Below are 19413 nucleotides of genomic sequence, written 5' to 3'. Positions count from 1 at the left end.
GGAGCTGAACCCAAAGTATGAGATACTTCTTTGGGAGAGGGAACAGCATAGGACAAAGGCAATGGGATTACGGGGACTGCTCCCGGGCCATGCCAACTGAGGGTTGTGTCTGAGGAACCCACAGACTCTTGACTGGGGTTGTCAGATGTCGCTTGTGATGGTGGGGATGAGTGTGCAAACCAGTTGACGAGGAGAGATGGGTCGACGACACGACCACTGGGTGTTAACGGGAGCTCAGGCCTATTGCTGCGACTCCTGCTGCCACTCGCCCCAAGTCTGCTGCCAACTCTGCCTGACATATGTAGGCCTCTGCCCCTTCTCTGTGCACATCCTGGCACTTCCCTACCTGACATACTTAGTGCGTTTATGAGGGTATTACAATACGCCACACTACTCTTTAAACGGTATTTGTCTAGAACAGCAGCAGGCGATTACTTACGGCTGTCCTTTCACAGTATGTAGGCCCTAGACAGAATGGTCACACTGGTATGCGTATTTCTATGCAGAAAAAAAAGCTTTTTTTTTTTAATACATCAGCAGGTGTATACTAATGTGTGGTATAGCGCTGAATTTAGCACAGAGACAGAAAAAAAGGTAGTATATAGTAGTCTATTTGGTTGTATGTACACCCTTTGTAATGATGAGGGCACTGTTAAGCGTATTTATATGCAGAAAAAACTTTTTTTTCTTTAATACACCGGCAGGTGTATAGCGTGTGGTATAACACTTAATTTAGCACAGAGACAGAAAAAAAGGTAGTATATGGTACGCTAATTGCTTATATGTAGGCCCTTTCCAATGATAAGACCACTGTTAAGCATATTTCTACGCAGGAAAAACTATTTTTTCTTTCATACTCCGGCAGGTGTATAACGTGTGGTATAACACTGAATTTAGAACGGAGACAGATTAACAGGTGAAAAACTGTAAAAAGGCACTAAAGTCCACACTAATATGACTTGTTTCTGAACAGCAGCAGGACCCAACTGGGCAGCACCACCGAAATTTTTGTTTTTACAGGGATTAAACCCTAAATTGTACACAATTGTGAGAATCAGATTTGCGGAGCAACAGAAAAAACTCAATTGGGCTGAAAAAAGAGGAGATTAGATGCTCCATACAGGTAAAACAGCTGTGAGATCTATGACGCAGGTGACTGCTATGCAGCACCTCTATGCCTGCTATATGTGTCACGATTCGGCTGGCTGGAGGTGGATCCTCTGTGCCAGAGAGGGATTGGCGTGGACCGTGCTGGTGGACCGCTTCTAAGTTGCTACTGGTATTCACCAGAGCCCGCCGCAAAGCGGGATGGTCTTGCAGCGGCGGTAGCAACCAGGTCGTATCCACCAGCAACGGCTCAACCTCTCTGACTGCTGAAGATAGGCGCGGTACAAGGGAGTAGACAAGAGCAAGGTCGGACGTAGCAGAAGGTCAGGGCAGGCAGCAAGGATCGTAGTCAGGGGCAACGGCAGGAGGTCTGGAACACAGGCTAGGAACACACAAGGAAACGCTTTCACTGGCACAATGGCAACAAGATCCGGCGAGGGAGTGCAGGGGAAGTGAAGTATAAATAGGGAGTGCACAGGTGAACACACTAATTAAGCCAGCTGCGCCAATCAGTGGCGCAGTGGCCCTTTAAATTGCAGAGACCCGGCGAGCGCGCGCCCTAAGGAGCGGGACAAGACCGACGGAGAGCGAGTCAGGTACGGGAGCCGGGATGCGCATCGCGAGCGGGCGCCTCCCGCATCGCGAATCGCATCCCGGCTGAGAGAGGTATTGCAGCGAACCCGGTCAGCAGGTCTGACCGGGGCGCTGCAAATGCAAGGATGTTGCGAGCGCTCCGGGGAGGAGCGGGGACCCGGAGCGCTCGGCGTAACAATATGGAGTAAGGAGAATACGAGGTTGTGCTAGAATCGCTCTCGGTCAGAACTGCAGCAACACTGTGCCCTGTGTCTTTCCCTAATGCTGATGTCACCGCTACTCGTAGCGGTCGGATGCTGTATAATGCCGTTGTATGCGATCAGCACACAGACGTGCAGTCACTTCCTTTCCCTATCTCGTGCATAGAGAAAATGACCAGAGGGAAGATGGCCGCCGATTCTATAGGGGCTGTTACATCACAGGGGTCAGTGAACACTGATAGGCTGCATCTGACATGTGATTCAGGGTCAGCCCGCCTACCTTGATTCCCGCGCCAGCTTCCCGCCCTCCCATGGTGCCTTGCCCCATGTACTGACACGTGGAGCCGCCATCTTAGGTCTAAAACAGCCTAGAAAGCAGGAAAATGGAGTTTAATAAAGCGATTCGTGCGATCGAATCGCGGCGAAGTTCGTATTCGATCAGAATCGAATTTTTCCTGAAATTCGTAACGAATTCGGGTTCGTCAGATTCGATTCGCTCATCTCTAGTGGGGAACCCCCAGAAGTAGCACCCCCATCATCCGTCAGCTCATGCTATTACCACACAGGGTAGGGGGAATGGGGGGGGGGGTTGCTGGTGGATGATGGGGGTGCTACTGCTGGTGGAGGGTGTTGCTGGTGGATGATAAGGGGCGTATGATGAGGGCATTATATGTAATGGGCGCATGCGGCCCAGCCTCACCCAGCTGCTACCTCCAGTGGCCCCCGGATAATTTGAGTTTGAGACCCCTGCTCTAAAGTCTTATGTAAAGAGTGTGTCTCGATCACTTGACACAGAGCTGGAAGAGAACGCTGTGGGTGCAGTCTTCTCCTCACTCGTTCTCCTGATCGGTGGAGGTCTATAGGACAGCGCCCATTTAAGTAGCGATATACAGTAGTCCCTCAAGTTACAATATTAATTGGTTCCGGGACGACCATTGTAAGTTGAAACCATTGTATGTTGAGACCAGAACTCTATGGAAACCTGGTAATTGGTTCTGAAGCCACCAAAATGTCATCCAAAAATGGGAAAAAAGTGAGGGTTAAAGAAAAATAAGTAGCTAACTAATACAAATAAAGCAAATCCTTACATATAAAAGTAAGAAAGAGCTGCTGGGAGCTGTAAATCACTGTCTATGTCAGTGTTTCCCAACCAGGGTGCCTCCAGCTGTTGCAAAACTACAACTCCCAGCATGCCTGGACAGCCTTTGGCTGTCCGGGCATGCTGGAAGTTGTAGTTTTGCAACAGCTGGAGGCACCCTCTTTGGGAAACACTGGTCTATGTAGAGGACAGGAGCTTCTTCAGGATCTTTTACAGAAAATGCAATGTCCTATAAAAAATATTTTTAAAAAATTAAAAAAAGGAAAATGGCACTGCCCTCACCTGACGTCCAAAGGAGCAGCTAACCCTGGCACAGGTAAAGAGTACAGAACATGTAATACCTCCCTGTATAGTAGGGGGCACTACCAGACACCAGTCAGTGCATACACTTCAGTAATACAGGTAAAGAGTACAGAACATGTAACATAGTAACATAGTTCATAAGGTTGAAAAAAGACCAGAATCCATCACATTCAACCTATATCCCTAATGAGTCCCTACTGAGTTAATCCAGAGGAAGGCAAAAAAAGACCTCATACTAGAGGTAAAAAATATCTTCCCGACTCCAAATATGGCAGTCAGAATAAATTCCTGGATCAATGTTCTGTCCCTATAATTCTAATTTACATAACCAGCAATGTTCTTACTCTCCAAAAAAGCATCCAGACCCCTTTTAAATTCTTTCACAGAGTTCCCCATGACCACCTCCACCGGGAGAGAATTCCACAGTCTCACTGCTCTTACAGTAAAGAGCCCCCATCTGTGCTGGTGTAGAAACCTTCTTTCCTCTAAACGGAGAGGATCCCCCTTGTTATAGATATAGTCCTGGGTATAAATAGATCATGGGAGAGATCTCTGTAAGGTCCCCTGATGTATTTATACATAGTTATTAGGTCTCCCCTAAGCCTTCTTTTTTCTAAACTAAATAACCCTAATACTGATAATCTTTCTGGGTACTGTAGTCCTCCCATTCCCCGTATTACTCTGGTTTCCCGTCTTTGAACCCTCTCCAGCTCCCCTATATCTTTCTTGTACACTGGTGCCCAGTACTGTACACAAAATTCCATGTGTGGTCTGACTTGTACAGCGGTAGAATTATTTCCTTGTCGTGGGCATCTATGCCCCTATTGATGCACCCCATGATTTTATTAGCCTTGGCAGCAGCTTCCCGACACTGGTCACTACAGCTAAATTTACTGTGAACTAAAACTCCCAAGTCCTTTTCCACGTCAGTCATCCCTTGTGTGCTCCCATTTAATACATAGTCCCAGGCCGGATTTTTCCTCCCCATGTGCATTACCTTACATTTATCAGTTTTGGACCTCATCTGCCACTTCCCAGCCCAAGCCTCCAACCTATCCAGATCCATTTGTAACAGTGCCCTGTCCTACTCTTAACAGAGTTTAGTATCATCTGCAACGATTGCTACTTTACTATTCAACCCCTCTACAAGGTCATTAATGAATATATTAAACAGGACAGGACCCAATACTGACCCCTGTGGTACTCCACTAGTTACTCAGTCACCCAATTAGAATAAGTACCATTAATAACCACCCTCTGTTTCCTATCACTGAGCCACTTACTTACCCATTTACACACAATGTCCCCCAGCCCCATCATTCGCATTTTTTGCACCAACTATTTATATGGAACTGTATCAAATGCTTTGGAAAAATCCAGATATACGACATCCAGCGATTGCACCTGGTCCAGTCTGGAGCTCACCTCCTCATAAAAGCTGATCAGGTTAGTTTGACAGGATCGATCCCTCATAAAGCCATGCTGATATGGGGTCATATGATTATTTTTATTAAGATACTCCAAAATTGCATCTCTTAGAAAATCCTCAAACAATTTACATACAACGGAGGTTAAACTAACAGGCCTATAATTTCCGGGGTCACCTTTTGTCCCGTTTTTAAATATTGGCACCACATTTGCTATGTGCCAGTCCTGGGGAACAGTCCCTGTTACTACAGAGTCCATGAATATTAAAAATAGAGGTCTGTCTATTACACTACTTAATTCCTTTAGAACACGGTGGTGAATGCCATCTGGAACTGGTGATTTGTCTGTTTTTGTAGGCGGCACTGTACTTCTTCCTGGGTTAGACAGGTGACCTGTACTGGGGAGTTTAACTTATCACACTGTATTTCACCTGGCATTTCATTTTCCACGGTGAATACAGTGGAGAAGAATTTGTTTAATATATTTGTTTTTTCCTGATCCCCGTTTATAATTTTTTCTTTATCATTTTTTAAAGGGCCAGCACTTTCATTTTTGACCTTTTTGCTATTTATATAGTAAAAAAAAACATTTTGGGGTTAGTTTTACTCTCTTTTATCCGTTTTTTACATATTTTACATTTTTCTCTATAGCTTTTTAATGCTTCTTCACTGCCATCCTGTTTTACTAGTTTAAATGCTTTATTTTTGTCATTTATTGCCACCTTAACATTTTTATTCATCCATATTGGTTTTCTTTTATTTCTGACCCTTTTATTCCCATAAGGTATAAACATCTCACAGTGAGAATTTAAGATATTTTTTAAAGTCTCCCATTTAGTGTCAGTATTCTTGTTTTTGAGGACATTATCCCAATTTATATTGTTAGGGGTTTCTCTGAGTTGATCAAAATTTGCCTTCCTAAAGTTCAATGTTTTTGTGGCCCCTCGAGAGATTCCCTTATTGAAGAACAAGTTATAATGTATTATATTATGATCCCTATTTCCTAGGTGTCCTTCAACTTGCACATTAGTTACTCTGTCAGGTCTGTTGGTCAATATTAAGTCCAGTAGGGCACCCCCTCTGGTCGGGCCCTGCACCATTTGGGACACTTAATTGTCTTTAGCTATAGTCAGAAACCTGTTTCCTTTATGAGATTCACAGGTCTCAGTCTCCCAGTTTATATCAGGATAGTTAAAGGCCCCCATCATTAGCACCTCATGATTTGCTGCCTTGTTTATTTGCCACATTAATTGATCTTCTGCTTCTTCCATTATGTTTGGTGGCTTATAGTAAACCCCTATCAGAATTTTATTATTTTTATCTCCATATATTTCTACCCATAATGACTCCACATTATCATTTCCCTCCCGTATATATCCTCCCGCAGTGCGGCCTTCAGACTGGACTTTACATAAAGACAGACTCCTCCCCCTTTCCATTTTGTCCGATACTTCCTGAACAGACTATAACCCTGTTTGTTGACCCCCCAGTCACAGGTATCATCCAACCAAGTCTCTGTTATACCCACTATGTCATAATTCTCCTCAGACATCAACCACTCCAGTTCATCAGTTTTATTGGTCAGACTTCTGGCATTAGTCAACATGCAATTTAATGGCACATGGTTTTTCTTCCTTTGAAGCCTATCCCTATTAATTATTCTTACCCCTCCCTCCGCTCCACCCCCAGGTACATTAATAAGTCCCCCCTCTCTATCTACACTATCTTCCCCCTCTATCTTGTAGGTTCCCCCCCCCCAGTCCCTAGTTTAAACACTCCTCCACCCTTCTAGCCATCTTCTTCCCAAGCACAGCTGCACCCTCCCCATTGAGGTGCAGCCCGTCCCTACTGTAGAGCCGTTAACCGACAGCAATGTCAGCCCAGTTCTCCATGAACCCAAACCCCTCCTTCCTACACCAGCTTCTGAGCCACTTGTTTACCTCCCTAATCTCCCGCTGCCTCTCTGGTGTGGCTAGTGGTACAGGTAATATTTCAGAAAATATTACCTTGGAGGTCCTTGCCTTAAGCTTGCGGCCTAAGTCCCTGAAATAATTTTTAAGGACACTCCACCTACCTCTTACTTTGTCATTGGTGCCAATATGTACCATGACTGCTGGTTCCTCTGCAGCCCCACCCAGCAACCTGTCAACCCGATCCGCGATGTGCCGAACTCGAGCGCCAGGAAGACAACACACTGTTCGGCGATCCCGGTCTTTATGACAGATCGCCCTGTCTGTCCCTCTAATAATTGAGTCTCCCAGTACGAGTACCTGTCTGGCCTATCCTGCACTCCTCCCTCCCTCCTTACTGGAGCAGACTCCCCCCTGGCGGTCAGAGGCAGAGTCCTGCTGCAGTACTGGTAGCTCTGGAATGGCAACCCCCTCATCTGCCAACCGGGTAAACTTGTTGGGGTGTGCCAGTTCAGGACTAGCCTCCTTGACACTTTCCCCTCTACCCCGTTTTCTAACTGTAACCCAGCTAACTGCCTGACTGTCCTGCCCCTCCGTCCCACTATCCTCCCCCACCTCTACCCCAGAGAGTACTTGCTCAGTGAGCAGGAGACTCCTCTCCATGTTGTCCCTGCATCTCAGTGTTGCCAATTGCTCCTCTAGATCCAGGATCTGGGCTTCCAAGTGAACAACTCGCACACACCCTGCACAACAATATGCACCCTCAAACTGCTGTTCAAGGATTGCATACATTGAACAGGATGAACACCTGACTGCATGTTCCAACATAGAGGCCATACTAGATTTGGGGATTTCACAGATTAATCGCCAACAACAGACAATCAATATTACAATAAAAATTACAAATTAATTCTCTGTAGTACTTGTGAGTTAAAGTCTCTACAGTGTAAGTAAAGTAACACTCACAGCGATCTCAAACTCCTGCTTTTAAACTCTCAGAATTCTAACTCTCCTAGCAATACCACTCTTTGCAAGGCCCACTCACAGACAGAGCACACTCACACAGAGTTCCAAGCTCCAAGCTAAGATTTATACACCTGTGCATGACTACCCCTCCCCCTATAGGGGGCGTTACCAGACACCAGTCAGTGCATGCACTTCAGGAATACAGGGGTTTTACCAGTGAAATGTCCATTCTGATTGGTTGGTTCTTCCAGCCATTGACACGTTTCACAGATTCCATAGCATTGTATGTTGAGTCTGGTTTCAAGTTACAATGGTCCAGAAAAGACCATTATATGTTGAAACTATTGTATGTTGAGGCCATTGTAAGTTAGTAATATATCTCTTTTTGTACCAAAATACCTCCAAGTATACTCCACTTTATCTATGTAACTTGTTGGGTACAATTTGACAGTGGGCTGAAAATATAAGGTAACATAAACGTCTAAAAGTCTTAGAGGGAATTGAAAATCTAGTAGTGCTCTGCAAGATCAGATCAGTGTTCTATGAGTGATAAAGTATTCTGGTAATGGTGTATTCTCAAGACAATTATCTTTACCCCAGAAGTTCCATTACCTGTAAGTGGCCAGCAGTGACCCGTCCAGCAGAATTGAAGTCCAGGGACATGACCATGGAGAACCGTGTGGAGTTATTACATTCACTAGTTGACACTCCACCAAAGGATTTTAGAATGGTGAACATTGCATGAATCTTCTCCACTGAAAGACACAAATGTTATCTAATTCTCAGTACATCAGATAACTCATAACACAGTCAATTAACAATCCAAAGCTTTAAAAGGGGTACTCCAGAGAAAAAAAGGAGATTTTCAAATAAATTGGTGCCAGGAAGTTAAACTGATTTGTAAATTACTTCTAATAAAAAAAATCTTAATTCTTCCAGTACTTAGCTGCTGTATGCTCTAGATAAAGTTATGTAGTTCTTTCCAATCTGATCACAGTGCTCTCTGCTGACACCTCTGTCTGTGTCAGGAACTGTCCAGAGCATGATAAGTTTGCTATGGGGATTTGCTCAAGTTTTGGACAGTGGTCAGAGGTGGCAGCAGAGAGCACTGTGGTCAGACTGAAAAGAACAACATCAGTTCCTCTGGAGCATACAGCAGCTGATAAATACTAGAAGGCTTAAAGGGGTACTCCAGTTAAATGGAGGGGTTAGCCGCTGGGGCCCCCCTGCAATCTTCTGCAGTGGTCCGGCAATTAAGCCGCCCTTGGGCGCTCCGGCCCCCGCCCTTCAGAGACAAGCCTCAGTTATCTGTGTTTGGAAGTACTCTTCAATTTTTGTGGTTTGTTGTGTTTTGTGGTTGTTTCCTTATTTTCACAGAAGTGCAATCTTCCTTTTAAATGGGTAAGAATTAAAAGCAATATTTTATCCTACTTTCTGTGATACTGGTGTGGCCCAGACAATGAATTCTGGAGATAAATGTGGGCTCAGTGAGGTAGCATATGTTGGACACCCGGATGATCAACAGGCTCCAACATAGCAATTATTAACATTTAGATCATGTGTTAGTAAGGTCCTCTCCCTCCTCTTACAGACTTACTGCAAATAACCCATTTCAATGGAAGTCCATGCAGCTAACACACGTGGCCGCGACCAGCCAGATATAGGTATAATGTATAATTACATGACGGCTATTCGTATCTTTAGACTGCCATAGTAGGGGTACTATTACAGAACGTCTTCCTGTTTGGGCTAATAGAGAGGGATCCTTAAATGACCCCACAAAATGATATCTGTATGCCCTAATAAGACAACTACTTTAGGCTGACCAATGGTGAATGTAAAATAACAATACAGAACAAAAGACAAACACATACTATGCCGAACAGAACTCTAGTAGAACTGGTGGCCCTACCTGTTACTCTGTTGTCAACACTCCCAGCAGCTTCCACAAGGTATTCCAATGCTGTCTGGCAGCAAGTTGTTTTGCCTGCACTGCTTCTGCCCAAGGGCACAATTGTCTGATCCTGGCGTTGGGTTAACATGTTCCAGTAGGCTTTCTGAGCCACTGCACAGATGTGGGGCGGCATGGCATCTTTCTTTCCTTTGAATACCTAGTAGAAAGAGCAAGCAGACTTGTACCTATCTTAGGCTTTGCACTAAGCTGACATTGAGTTGCCCTCTTTGCATTGGTACTGTAACTAACTGTCAGGACAGACACTATAAAAAGAATAATGTAACCATTTGAAAACTTTTCAAACAGTAATCCATGTGAAATGTGTTTTTCTGAACTGGCAAATTGTAACAGATTTACTTTATAATAAAGTCAGAAACAAATACTAGGATAGTAAAATTGCCAATGTTGAATTGTATGAGCTGCTAACTGCAAATATGAATGAATTTGTATTTAGACTTTACAGCCATAAGTTGAATTGTGTACATGATTTTAAATACATAGATATATAGTGCCACCTAGTGTACTTGGAGAACACTGCATATACAATTCGAATTTTATTTTTCCAATTACAAAATAGGGTTCATGGCAGAACCTTGTACACTGATCCTTAAGGCAATATATGGTGGCTGTATGGTCATCATGTGCTGCTGGCCTTGTTCTGTCAGATACCATATGTACAGATACATGTACAGTTATCCCCTGGACATATGGATGGACATTTATCAATGGGTTTAGTCAGGTTTTCTTTACTATGATTGTCACAAAATTGTCGCGACTACGTGTGTTTTCGTGCAACAATTTGCATGAAGAACAAGAAAAGCACGAAAATTCAAACTTGCTCACGTAGTAAATTTTTCAAAATGGTTTAAAAGGTTAAACAAGGTTAAAAATTGACTAAATTTACTCCAGCTCAAACATGGAGCAGAAAAAGCTACTACTAAAGTAAAAAAGGAAAAATTGCTTACGTGAAAGAAAATTATCAACAGGCTGAAACCAGTTGATAAATAAGTCGCACATAAGCAAAAAATAAAGAAAGAAAAAATTACTTAAAAAAAGAGAATACATAAGCAAACATTGATAAATGTCCCTCATGGTATCCAATAGGGCATGACAGTCAGATTTGCAGGAGTGAAATGTAATGCATATGTCCGTACATATACAGTGGTCCCTCAAATTTCAGTATTATATGATTCCACAACAAACCTTGTAGGTTGAAACCATTGTATCTTGAAACAATAACTCTACAGAAAACTGAGGCTATTGTAGCTTGAGAGATCACTGTTCACATAAGCCCATATACAGCTCAGTAGAAGTACAAAGACTTGTACGTGAATAATGTTTAACCCCTTAAGGACACACAGACGAGCCGTTATTGACTATGACACAAGAAATGATGATGAGTTTTCTCTGATCTCAGATATTTAACCAGTTAAGGACGAAGGATGTTCTGGAACGTCCCCGCACCCTGGGCTTTAAGGACCAAGGACCTTCCAGAACATCCTGGTGTTTCTCCGGTCTCTGCCGCGCGCCGGGCAGAGATCAGAACAGCATTCCTGCTGAAATCCTTCAGCAGGCATGCCGTGCAAATGCGGAGGGGGGTCCCGGGACCCCCCATGTCGGTGATCGCAGAAAATTGCATGTTAATTCAGACATGCGATTTTCTCCTATTCCGGGCTGATCGGGTCTCTGGTGACCCGATCACCCGGAAAATTGTGATGATCTGACCTGTCAGTGACAGGCCAGATCATCCTGAAGGGTAGGAGTGAAGTCGCAATGCTGCGATCTCCTCCTATCCCCTGCCATTGGTCAGAATTGATTCTGACCAATGGCAGAGCAGGAAAGTGGGTTGCCATGGCAACCCCCCATTCTGGCCAACCCTGGATGTCGAGGGGATCGTGGGAAGAAGATGGAGGTCAGTACCTGCTGGAGAAGATGCCTGGAGACCCCGATCATTGCTGGAGACTGCTGGATCCTGGGTCAGGTAGGTAAACTACTGTGGGGGAGGTGGGAATTGAAAGTGAAAGTAAAGCGATCTTTACTGTGGCAATCACTAGGAAGGCCAAACTGCAACTCCCAGCATGCCCAGACAGCCAAAGGCTGTCTGGGCATGCTGAGAGTTGTAGTTTTGCAACATCTGGAGGGTCACAGTTTGGAGACCACTGTTACAGTGGTGCCCAAACGGTAGCCCTCCAGATGTTGCCAAACTACAACTCTCAGCATGCCTAGACTGCCCAGGCATGCTGGGAGTTGTAGTTCTGTAACATTTGTCCCTTCAGATTTAGCAATTTTCCTGAAATTTTTGAAAATTGCTGCTTTACTTTGAAGCCCTCAAATTTTTTAAAAAAGCAAAAATATGTCCATTTTATGATGCCAACATAAAGTGGACATATTGTATTTGTGAATAAAAATAAAATTTATTGTGAATATCCATTTTCCTTACAAGCAGAGAGCTTCAAAGTTAGAAAAATGCAAAATGTACAAAATTTTTATGAAATTTTGGAATTTTTCACCAAAAAAGGATGCAATTAACACCGAAAATTTACCACTAAAATAAAGTAGAATATGTCACGAAAAAACTATCTCAGAATCAGAATAATAACTAAAAGCATTCCAGAGTTATTAATGTTTAAAGTGACAGTGGTCAGATGTGCAAAAAACGCTCTGGTCCTAAGGTGTAAAATGGCCTGGTCCTTAAGGGGTTAAGGAGTACTCTGTTGGAAAACCAATTATTTCAAATCAACTGGTGCCAGAATGTTATACAGATTTGTAAATTATTTCTATTTATAAATCTGAAGTCTTCTAGTCTTCAGCTGCTATGAAAGTTGTGTAGTTCTTTTCTGTCTGACCACAGTGCTCTCTGATGACACCTCTGTCCATGTCAGGAACTGTCCAGTGCAGGAGCGCAAATCTCCATAGCAAACCTATCCTGCTCTGGACAGTTCCTGACATGGACAGAGGTGTCAGTCAGACTGGAAAGAACTACACAACTTTTTCTGTAGTATACAGCAGCTGATAAGTATTGGAAGGCTTAAAGGACTAGTGCAGTGAAAAATAACTTATCCCCTATCCAAAGAATAGATTGCAGGGGATCCGGCCTCTGGGACCCCCCGCTACCTCCTGAACGGGCCCCGGCAGTCTGCGACCGTTCCGACCCCCGCAGGAAGCCGTGGCTGACATGCCCCCTCCATGTATCTCAGCATGCCCCCTTCCAACAGACTGCCGGGGCCCGTTCAGGAGATCGCAGGGGTCCCAGCAGTTGGACCCCCCGCGATCTATAATTTATCCCCTATCCTTTAAATAGGGGATAAGTAATCTTTCACTACAGAACTTTTAAGATTTTTATATAGCAGTAACCAGAAGTACCAGTGTAAATGTTTAGTTTAGTTAAGTTTATAATGTCATCATTTTACATCATCTGCATCAAGGGGTTAAAGGAGCACAAAATGTATAGTCGCCACAATAATATAGAGCAGACCTACTGTATGTATATAAATTTATCTGGAGGTATAAAATATAAAGCAGTAATCACAGAGGCAAAAATGTATTTGGGCTTTCTAACAGAAGTTGTAGAAGAGAGCACTCAGCTTATCCCCAGCCTGGAATGGCTGACAACAAAGAACAATAGACGGATTTTAATGCACATGAATTGCTTGGCCTGCATAATATTCAAAATCTAAAATAATAAACGTATCCAACCTTAGTTGAAAAGCTTGCGACAGGTCCACTTGGTTTCATTACTATCAGGTTTGGTCCGGCATTGGTGTGAATCAGCTGGGACTGGTAGCGCTGCCATAGAGTGTGAATGAAACTGGATTCATTTAGACTGATTAGTGTTGTCAGATCTTCTGCATAGTCAAACTTGGAAGGATTTGTCTACAGACAATAGGAATTAAATATAAAAACATGCAAATGAATACAACGGGAAAAAATGTATGTAATGCAGCAAGTACTTAGGTCAGTTACACAACCAGGGTGCCTCCAGCTGTTGAAAAACTACAACTCCCAGTATGCACAGACAGCCAAAGGTAGCAACATAATACTCTTGAGGATCTTTCGCTGTGGAAATTTTGCTTAGAAAATTCTGCAGAGGAAAATTTTCAATTGGAGTTACAGCTAGCGAGATCTGCAGCACATTATTTTGTGTGAATGTACCTTTTAGGGTACGTTCCCACACGGCGTATTTTGCTGCGTATTTGGTGCTGCGTATTTTCCTACCCATTGACTTCAACAGAGAAAATAAAATACGCAGCAGCAAATACGCAGCAAATACGCCGTGTGGGAATGTACCCTTAGAGTGTGTTTCCACATTTACGTTTAAGAGCTGCGGAGTAAAAACAGTCTTTCTTTGTCATAACCAATCTAACAAGCCTGGTGATGCTAATAACATTGCTGAGCCCACACACGTTCTAATCACATACACAAAGAAAGCAGCAAAAATGCAACAAAAATACTAATGTGGGAAAACAATCTAAGAAGGGGTTCACACGAGTGGAGCTTTTGCGGAATGTCCGCATGGAATATTCAGTGTAGATATTCCGCTGCTGCGCTCTTCACACGGCAGATTTTCCAGGACAGATGTTTCTGCAGTGGAAATTCTGATTTCGATGCCCGCAGAAAGAATAGACGAGTCCCCAAGGAAATGCATTGCTGTCTATGAGACAGTTTATTTCCGAGTAGGTCTAGTGCCCAGCTGGTTACCCAAATGTGCGGAATGTCCACACTTGTTTTCTGTGTAAATATAGCCTTGGTGTTTTTGCATGCCCAAGCTAAGTGGGGTGGATCTTTAAAAAAGTTTATAAAAACCTCTGCCACCCATTATGTGATTGAAATAGAGATAGGAAAGAAGAACTAAAGCAGACAGCCAATCAAGAGAAGGGTGGAAAAGAGGGAAGATAGGAAAGAGATTGAGAAGAGCTAAAGTACAGGGAAGAACGAGAAGGAAAGTAGTCATCAGAAACATGTACTAGTTTGGGAAACTACAGAAACATGAGTACCTGCCTTGCCTTGGCCTAAAGGACAAATCTTCTGCAGCCTTAGAGACAAAGTCCAGTGTCTCTTTCTCCAGCAGCCTCAGATGGTGACATTTAGTCTAGGACCCTTGGCATTCTGAGAACTTGGTGAACGTCCAGTCGGGTTTAGACATCATTGTGCCATCTAAACCAACTGGTTGGAATTTTGTCATCTTAGGTATGTCAAACATCTTGGTGCCTAACTCAAAACACCTATAGACTGTCACAGGTTAAAGGGGTATTCCGGCTTTATACATCTTATACCCTATCCAAAGGATAGGGAATAAGATGTATGATCCCAGGGATCCCACCGCTGGGGACCCCCGCAATCTCGCTGCAGCGCCCAGCATTCTGTGCTGGGCGCTGCCTCCAAGAGGGGGACTTGACGCTACAGCCATGCTACGCCCCTGGGGACTGCCCCTGCACCGAGATCGTGGGGGTCCCCAGCAGCAAGACCCCTGCGATCATACATTTTATCCCCTATCCTTTCGATAGGGGATAAGATGTATAAAGCTGGAATACCCCTTTAACTCTACACCAGCCACACCAATTTTGTTGATAGTTTGTTTTTTATTATTATTATTTTATTAGAACTGGAAACTGTTTAAGAATTGTGCCACCGCTTATGTAAATTATTTGTTACCATTTAAAGTTACACATTGAATTGCATTACTCTCTAGACTGGCTTTGTTCTTCCATCTCCAGGCAACCCAGTTACATCTGTACTACCATAGCACCAAGGAGACAACTAAGTACCATCGCCCCGGGCACTGCATGTGGTGCCCCAGGGGACAAAAATTCCATCACACTTGTACAGCCCCTCTCCTGTACTTTCTTTTTTTGTTGACCCCCAGGGTGTCTAAAGGGCCTGAGATCCACTTGAGCTGTTGTAAACCAAATCCTTTTTTCTACTGTGGGTGGGATTATGAGTACTAGGTAGCCCTCAGCACAACATTTGGTACTGTCCCGATGTCACTCACTGTACAAGCTGTTTCTGGTGTGATGCTAGTGCTGTACAGTACCTATCATTCTTCAGTCAATGTGGTGCCTCCCTACTTCTGTTCCTCTTTTATGAAAGCATCTAGTCCATGTTTACTACTGATGTACAGTATGTAACTAATCAAAACTTTTGACATGTCTGCATTGTATGTCAAAAGTTTTTCTTTATGACAATACGGCTGGGTTTAACTGTGTAAAATACACAGACTCAGTTATAGAAACCTAGAAGATTGTTGGCAGAAAAAGACCATTTGGTCCATTTAGTCTGTTCTCATATTATTTCCTTTTAACCTTTATCATTGGATAGATGTTTATGTAGCCAGAAGGTAGAAACCTTAAACATCCTGTATACCAAAGTGTATGGTAATATACATGGCCCCATTGAAATGTGTTAATACTATATTCTAAATATGGATCCTGGTTTATGGATACCAAATACAGTTGTGTGCATGATACTTTATTTGATTCCTACATTATACAATTCTGGGATTTCTTTCTATCTTTCTTAATAAGAATTATAGTAATTTACCTGAAATTAGAATACTATATAGGGCAAGAAGGTTAAGTTAATATTATTCTTGCCTCTGGCTCTACAATCATACTTTGGTTATATCTGTACTTGTCTTAGCAAATTTCAGCTTATGAAAATAACTAGGTATGCAGCGTATTTTAATTTTTTATCTTACACTTACCCTATGGATGTTTTCTTCATCCACATCTAAAATTTTGTCTTCAGCATCAAACCGGATCCTGACTTTCCCATCAGATAACTCTGGTGTTCCCACGTCTGGCTTAAGTTCTGTTGCTGCAGTCACCCATGAGAAATACAAATAAAAGAGTTTGGTTAAATCAGTTGGTAAAATTAGTTTCAGGACGTGCAGAAATGGTGGTTGGTAATTTTTGTTTCTCAGATACTGATGGTAAAACTAACAGTTTTTAGCGACTATACATAAGGGCAAAATGAAAAAATGGAATCTGTTTCTGTAAAAAAATTATTTCAAAATGACAGCCAATATCTTTATTTCCTGTTGTCACAGTAAAAATGGATACCACTACTACACTGCTCAAAAAAATAAAGGGAACACTTAAACAACACAACGTAACTCCAAGTCAATCACACTTCTGTGAAATCACACTGTCCAATCAGGAAGCAACACTGATTGACAATTAATTTCACACGCTGTTGTGCAAATGGAACAGACAACAGGTGGAAATTATAGGCAATTAGCAAGACACCCCCAATAAAGGAGTGGTTCTGCAGGTGGTGACCACAGACTACTTCTCAGTTCCTACGCTTCCTGGCTGATGTTTTGGTCAATTTTGAATGCTGAAAATGCTTTATTGGTAGCATGAGACGGAGTCAACAACCCATACAAGTGGCTCAGGTAGTGCAGCTCATCCAGGATGGCAAATCAATGCGAGCTGTGGCAAGAAGGTTTGCTGTGTCTGTCAGTGTAGTGTCCAGAGCATGGAGGCGCTACCAGGAGACGTAGAGGAGGCCGTAGGAGGGCAACAACCCAGCAGCAGGACCGCTACCTCCACCTTTGTGCAAGAAGGAGCAGGAGGAGCACTGCCAGAGCCCTGCAAAATGACCTCCAGCAGGCCACAAATGTGCATGTGTCCACTCAAACGGTCAGAAACAGACTCCATGATGGTGGTATGAGGGCCCGACATCCACAGGTGGGGGTTGTGCTTACAGCCCAACATCATGCAGAACATTTGGCATTTGCCAGAGAACACCAAGATTGGTAAATTCGCCACTGGCGCCCTGTGCTCTTCACAGATGAAAGCAGGTTCCCACTGAGCACATGGGACATACGTGACAGAGTCTGGAGACACCATGGAGAACATTCTGCTGCCTGCAACATCCTCCAGCATGATCGGTTTGATGATGGGTCAGTAATTTTGTGGGGTGGCATTTCTTTGGGGTCCGTACAGCCCTCCATGTGCTTGCCAGAGGTAGCCTGACTGCCATTAGCTATCAAGATGAGATCCTCAGACCCCTTGTGAGACCATATGCTGGTGTGGTTGGCCCTGGGTTCCTCCTTATGCAAGACAATGCTAGACCTCATGTGGCTGGAGTGTGTCAGTAGTTCCTGCAAGAGGAAGGCATTGATGCTACTGACTGGCCTGCTTGTTCCCCTGAATCCAATACATCACATCTGTGACATCATGTCTTGCTACAACCACAGACTGTCCAGGAGTTGGCGGATGCTTTAGTCCAGATCTGGGAGGACATCCCTCAGAAGACCATCTGCCACCTCATCAGGAGCATGCCCAGGCGTTGTAGGGAGGTCATACGGGCACGTGGAGGCCACACACACTACTGAGCTCATTTTGACTTATTTTAAGGACATTACATCAATGGATCAGCCTGTAGTGTGGTTTTCCACTTTCATTTTGAGTGTGACTCCATATCCAGACCTCCATGGGTTGATAAATTTAATTTCCATTGATAATTTTTGTGTGATTTTGTTGTCTTAGTGTTAACTTTATTTAATTTTTTGAGCAGTATATATAGAGATATGCTAATATGTAACATAATCAGAAACTGTAGCTATTATTGTGACTACTGCTTTATTATTATTGGGCAAACTTAGTCTTCCATTGCCCAAAGGTTCTCTACTGCTCAAGCTGTGGGTCTCAATGGTGTACAGATCAGAGATGGTCACATGTTCCTGGTATCGGTGCTACTTGAGGTGCTAAGTGCCCACCAACAAACCAAGCAACCATCCTATACAAGAGCATGCATTTCTATTTTACTTTTTTATTGAACCTAATGTCTGTGAGATCCCGCCTCTTAGGTTCTCAGTGTTTCAGCTTAGAGAAGCCTTGCTTTATGGGTTATTTCAGCCTCAGATGACTCCTATTGCAGCTTTCACAACTACAAAAGACATCAATAGCCACAAACCCAGTAACAGACATAGATTCCCCATATAACAGTGACGGCCATAGATGTCCTTCTCCCTCATTTTAACCCTGATGTTTCTTCTCTGCATTGCCTATTCCTCTGGTTCTCCCTCATCTTCCTAGTCCCCCATAACATTCAACAGACACTCCCTGGACCTATGTGTGCACATTAAATCTCAAGGTACTGATGTCCGCTTCCTCGTAAGCCCTGGACACTTCTGTTAAATCCTAAGGAAGTTCAATTTTCAAAGGGTAATCTCCACTCCACATAGGACTACAGAGGTGTGTATGTGTACAATAGAGTATTCATTTTAAATTGTGGTTATCCTAAGAATCACAATTGTAATAATGATAAACAAGTGAGAGATGTCTTCAGATTCTTGTATTGTACCACAAGAAGGGTGAAAACAGGTGAATTCTATACCAATAATCATAAGACTCAATAAAACCTACCTAGTTTGAAGCCATCTTTGTGAACAAACCAGACCTGCTCCGTCTCGTACCACACATCTTCTGGCACCTACAAAGAAAGCTCATGTGAAGGTTTAATCTAGCATATGTAGATCCAAAACAAGATTGTAAATCCAATAATTCTGCCACAGGCACGCAGCACTCCGGGGGGGGGGGGGGGTGCTTGTTTGGGCTTTTAGCCATAATGATTCCAATTCTATCACTGAATTTATTTCCTAATACTTCCCATAAAGCATCTGGCTTTGCTGTGAGTGGAGGTGGAGTCTGATTACTGCATTCCCCTTAATGATATCCCTGTGTTTTGTTAAATCACAGTAAAATATGACCATTTTGCAGCATTTTCAGGAAGATAGCAAGAAAAGGGAATGTACAAAACTATATATATATATATATATATATATATATATATATATATATATACTGATCCCATAGAGAGGTCAGCTAGATATACAGGCAGATATAGC

General features: G+C 43.3%; 1 protein-coding gene across 1 annotated transcript in view; it reads right to left on the bottom strand.

Annotated features, from left to right (window-relative positions):
- The window catches only part of MYO18B (myosin XVIIIB), a 602318-nt gene that overhangs the window by 561874 nt on the left and 21031 nt on the right, over positions 1-19413 (bottom strand). The window contains exons 6-10 of the mRNA XM_056518071.1: positions 18932-18998; positions 16261-16373; positions 13257-13433; positions 9519-9717; positions 8219-8361 (exon numbers count right to left, since the gene is read on the bottom strand). Coding sequence (XP_056374046.1) covers positions 8219-8361; positions 9519-9717; positions 13257-13433; positions 16261-16373; positions 18932-18998 — 699 coding nt within the window. The remainder of the gene's footprint in view (positions 1-8218; positions 8362-9518; positions 9718-13256; positions 13434-16260; positions 16374-18931; positions 18999-19413) is intronic.

This window comes from Hyla sarda, chromosome 1 (assembly GCF_029499605.1).
Source record: "Hyla sarda isolate aHylSar1 chromosome 1, aHylSar1.hap1, whole genome shotgun sequence".
In the NCBI taxonomy this organism is placed as follows: domain Eukaryota; kingdom Metazoa; phylum Chordata; class Amphibia; order Anura; family Hylidae; genus Hyla; species Hyla sarda.
This window is presented reverse-complemented; position numbering and strand designations above follow the sequence as displayed.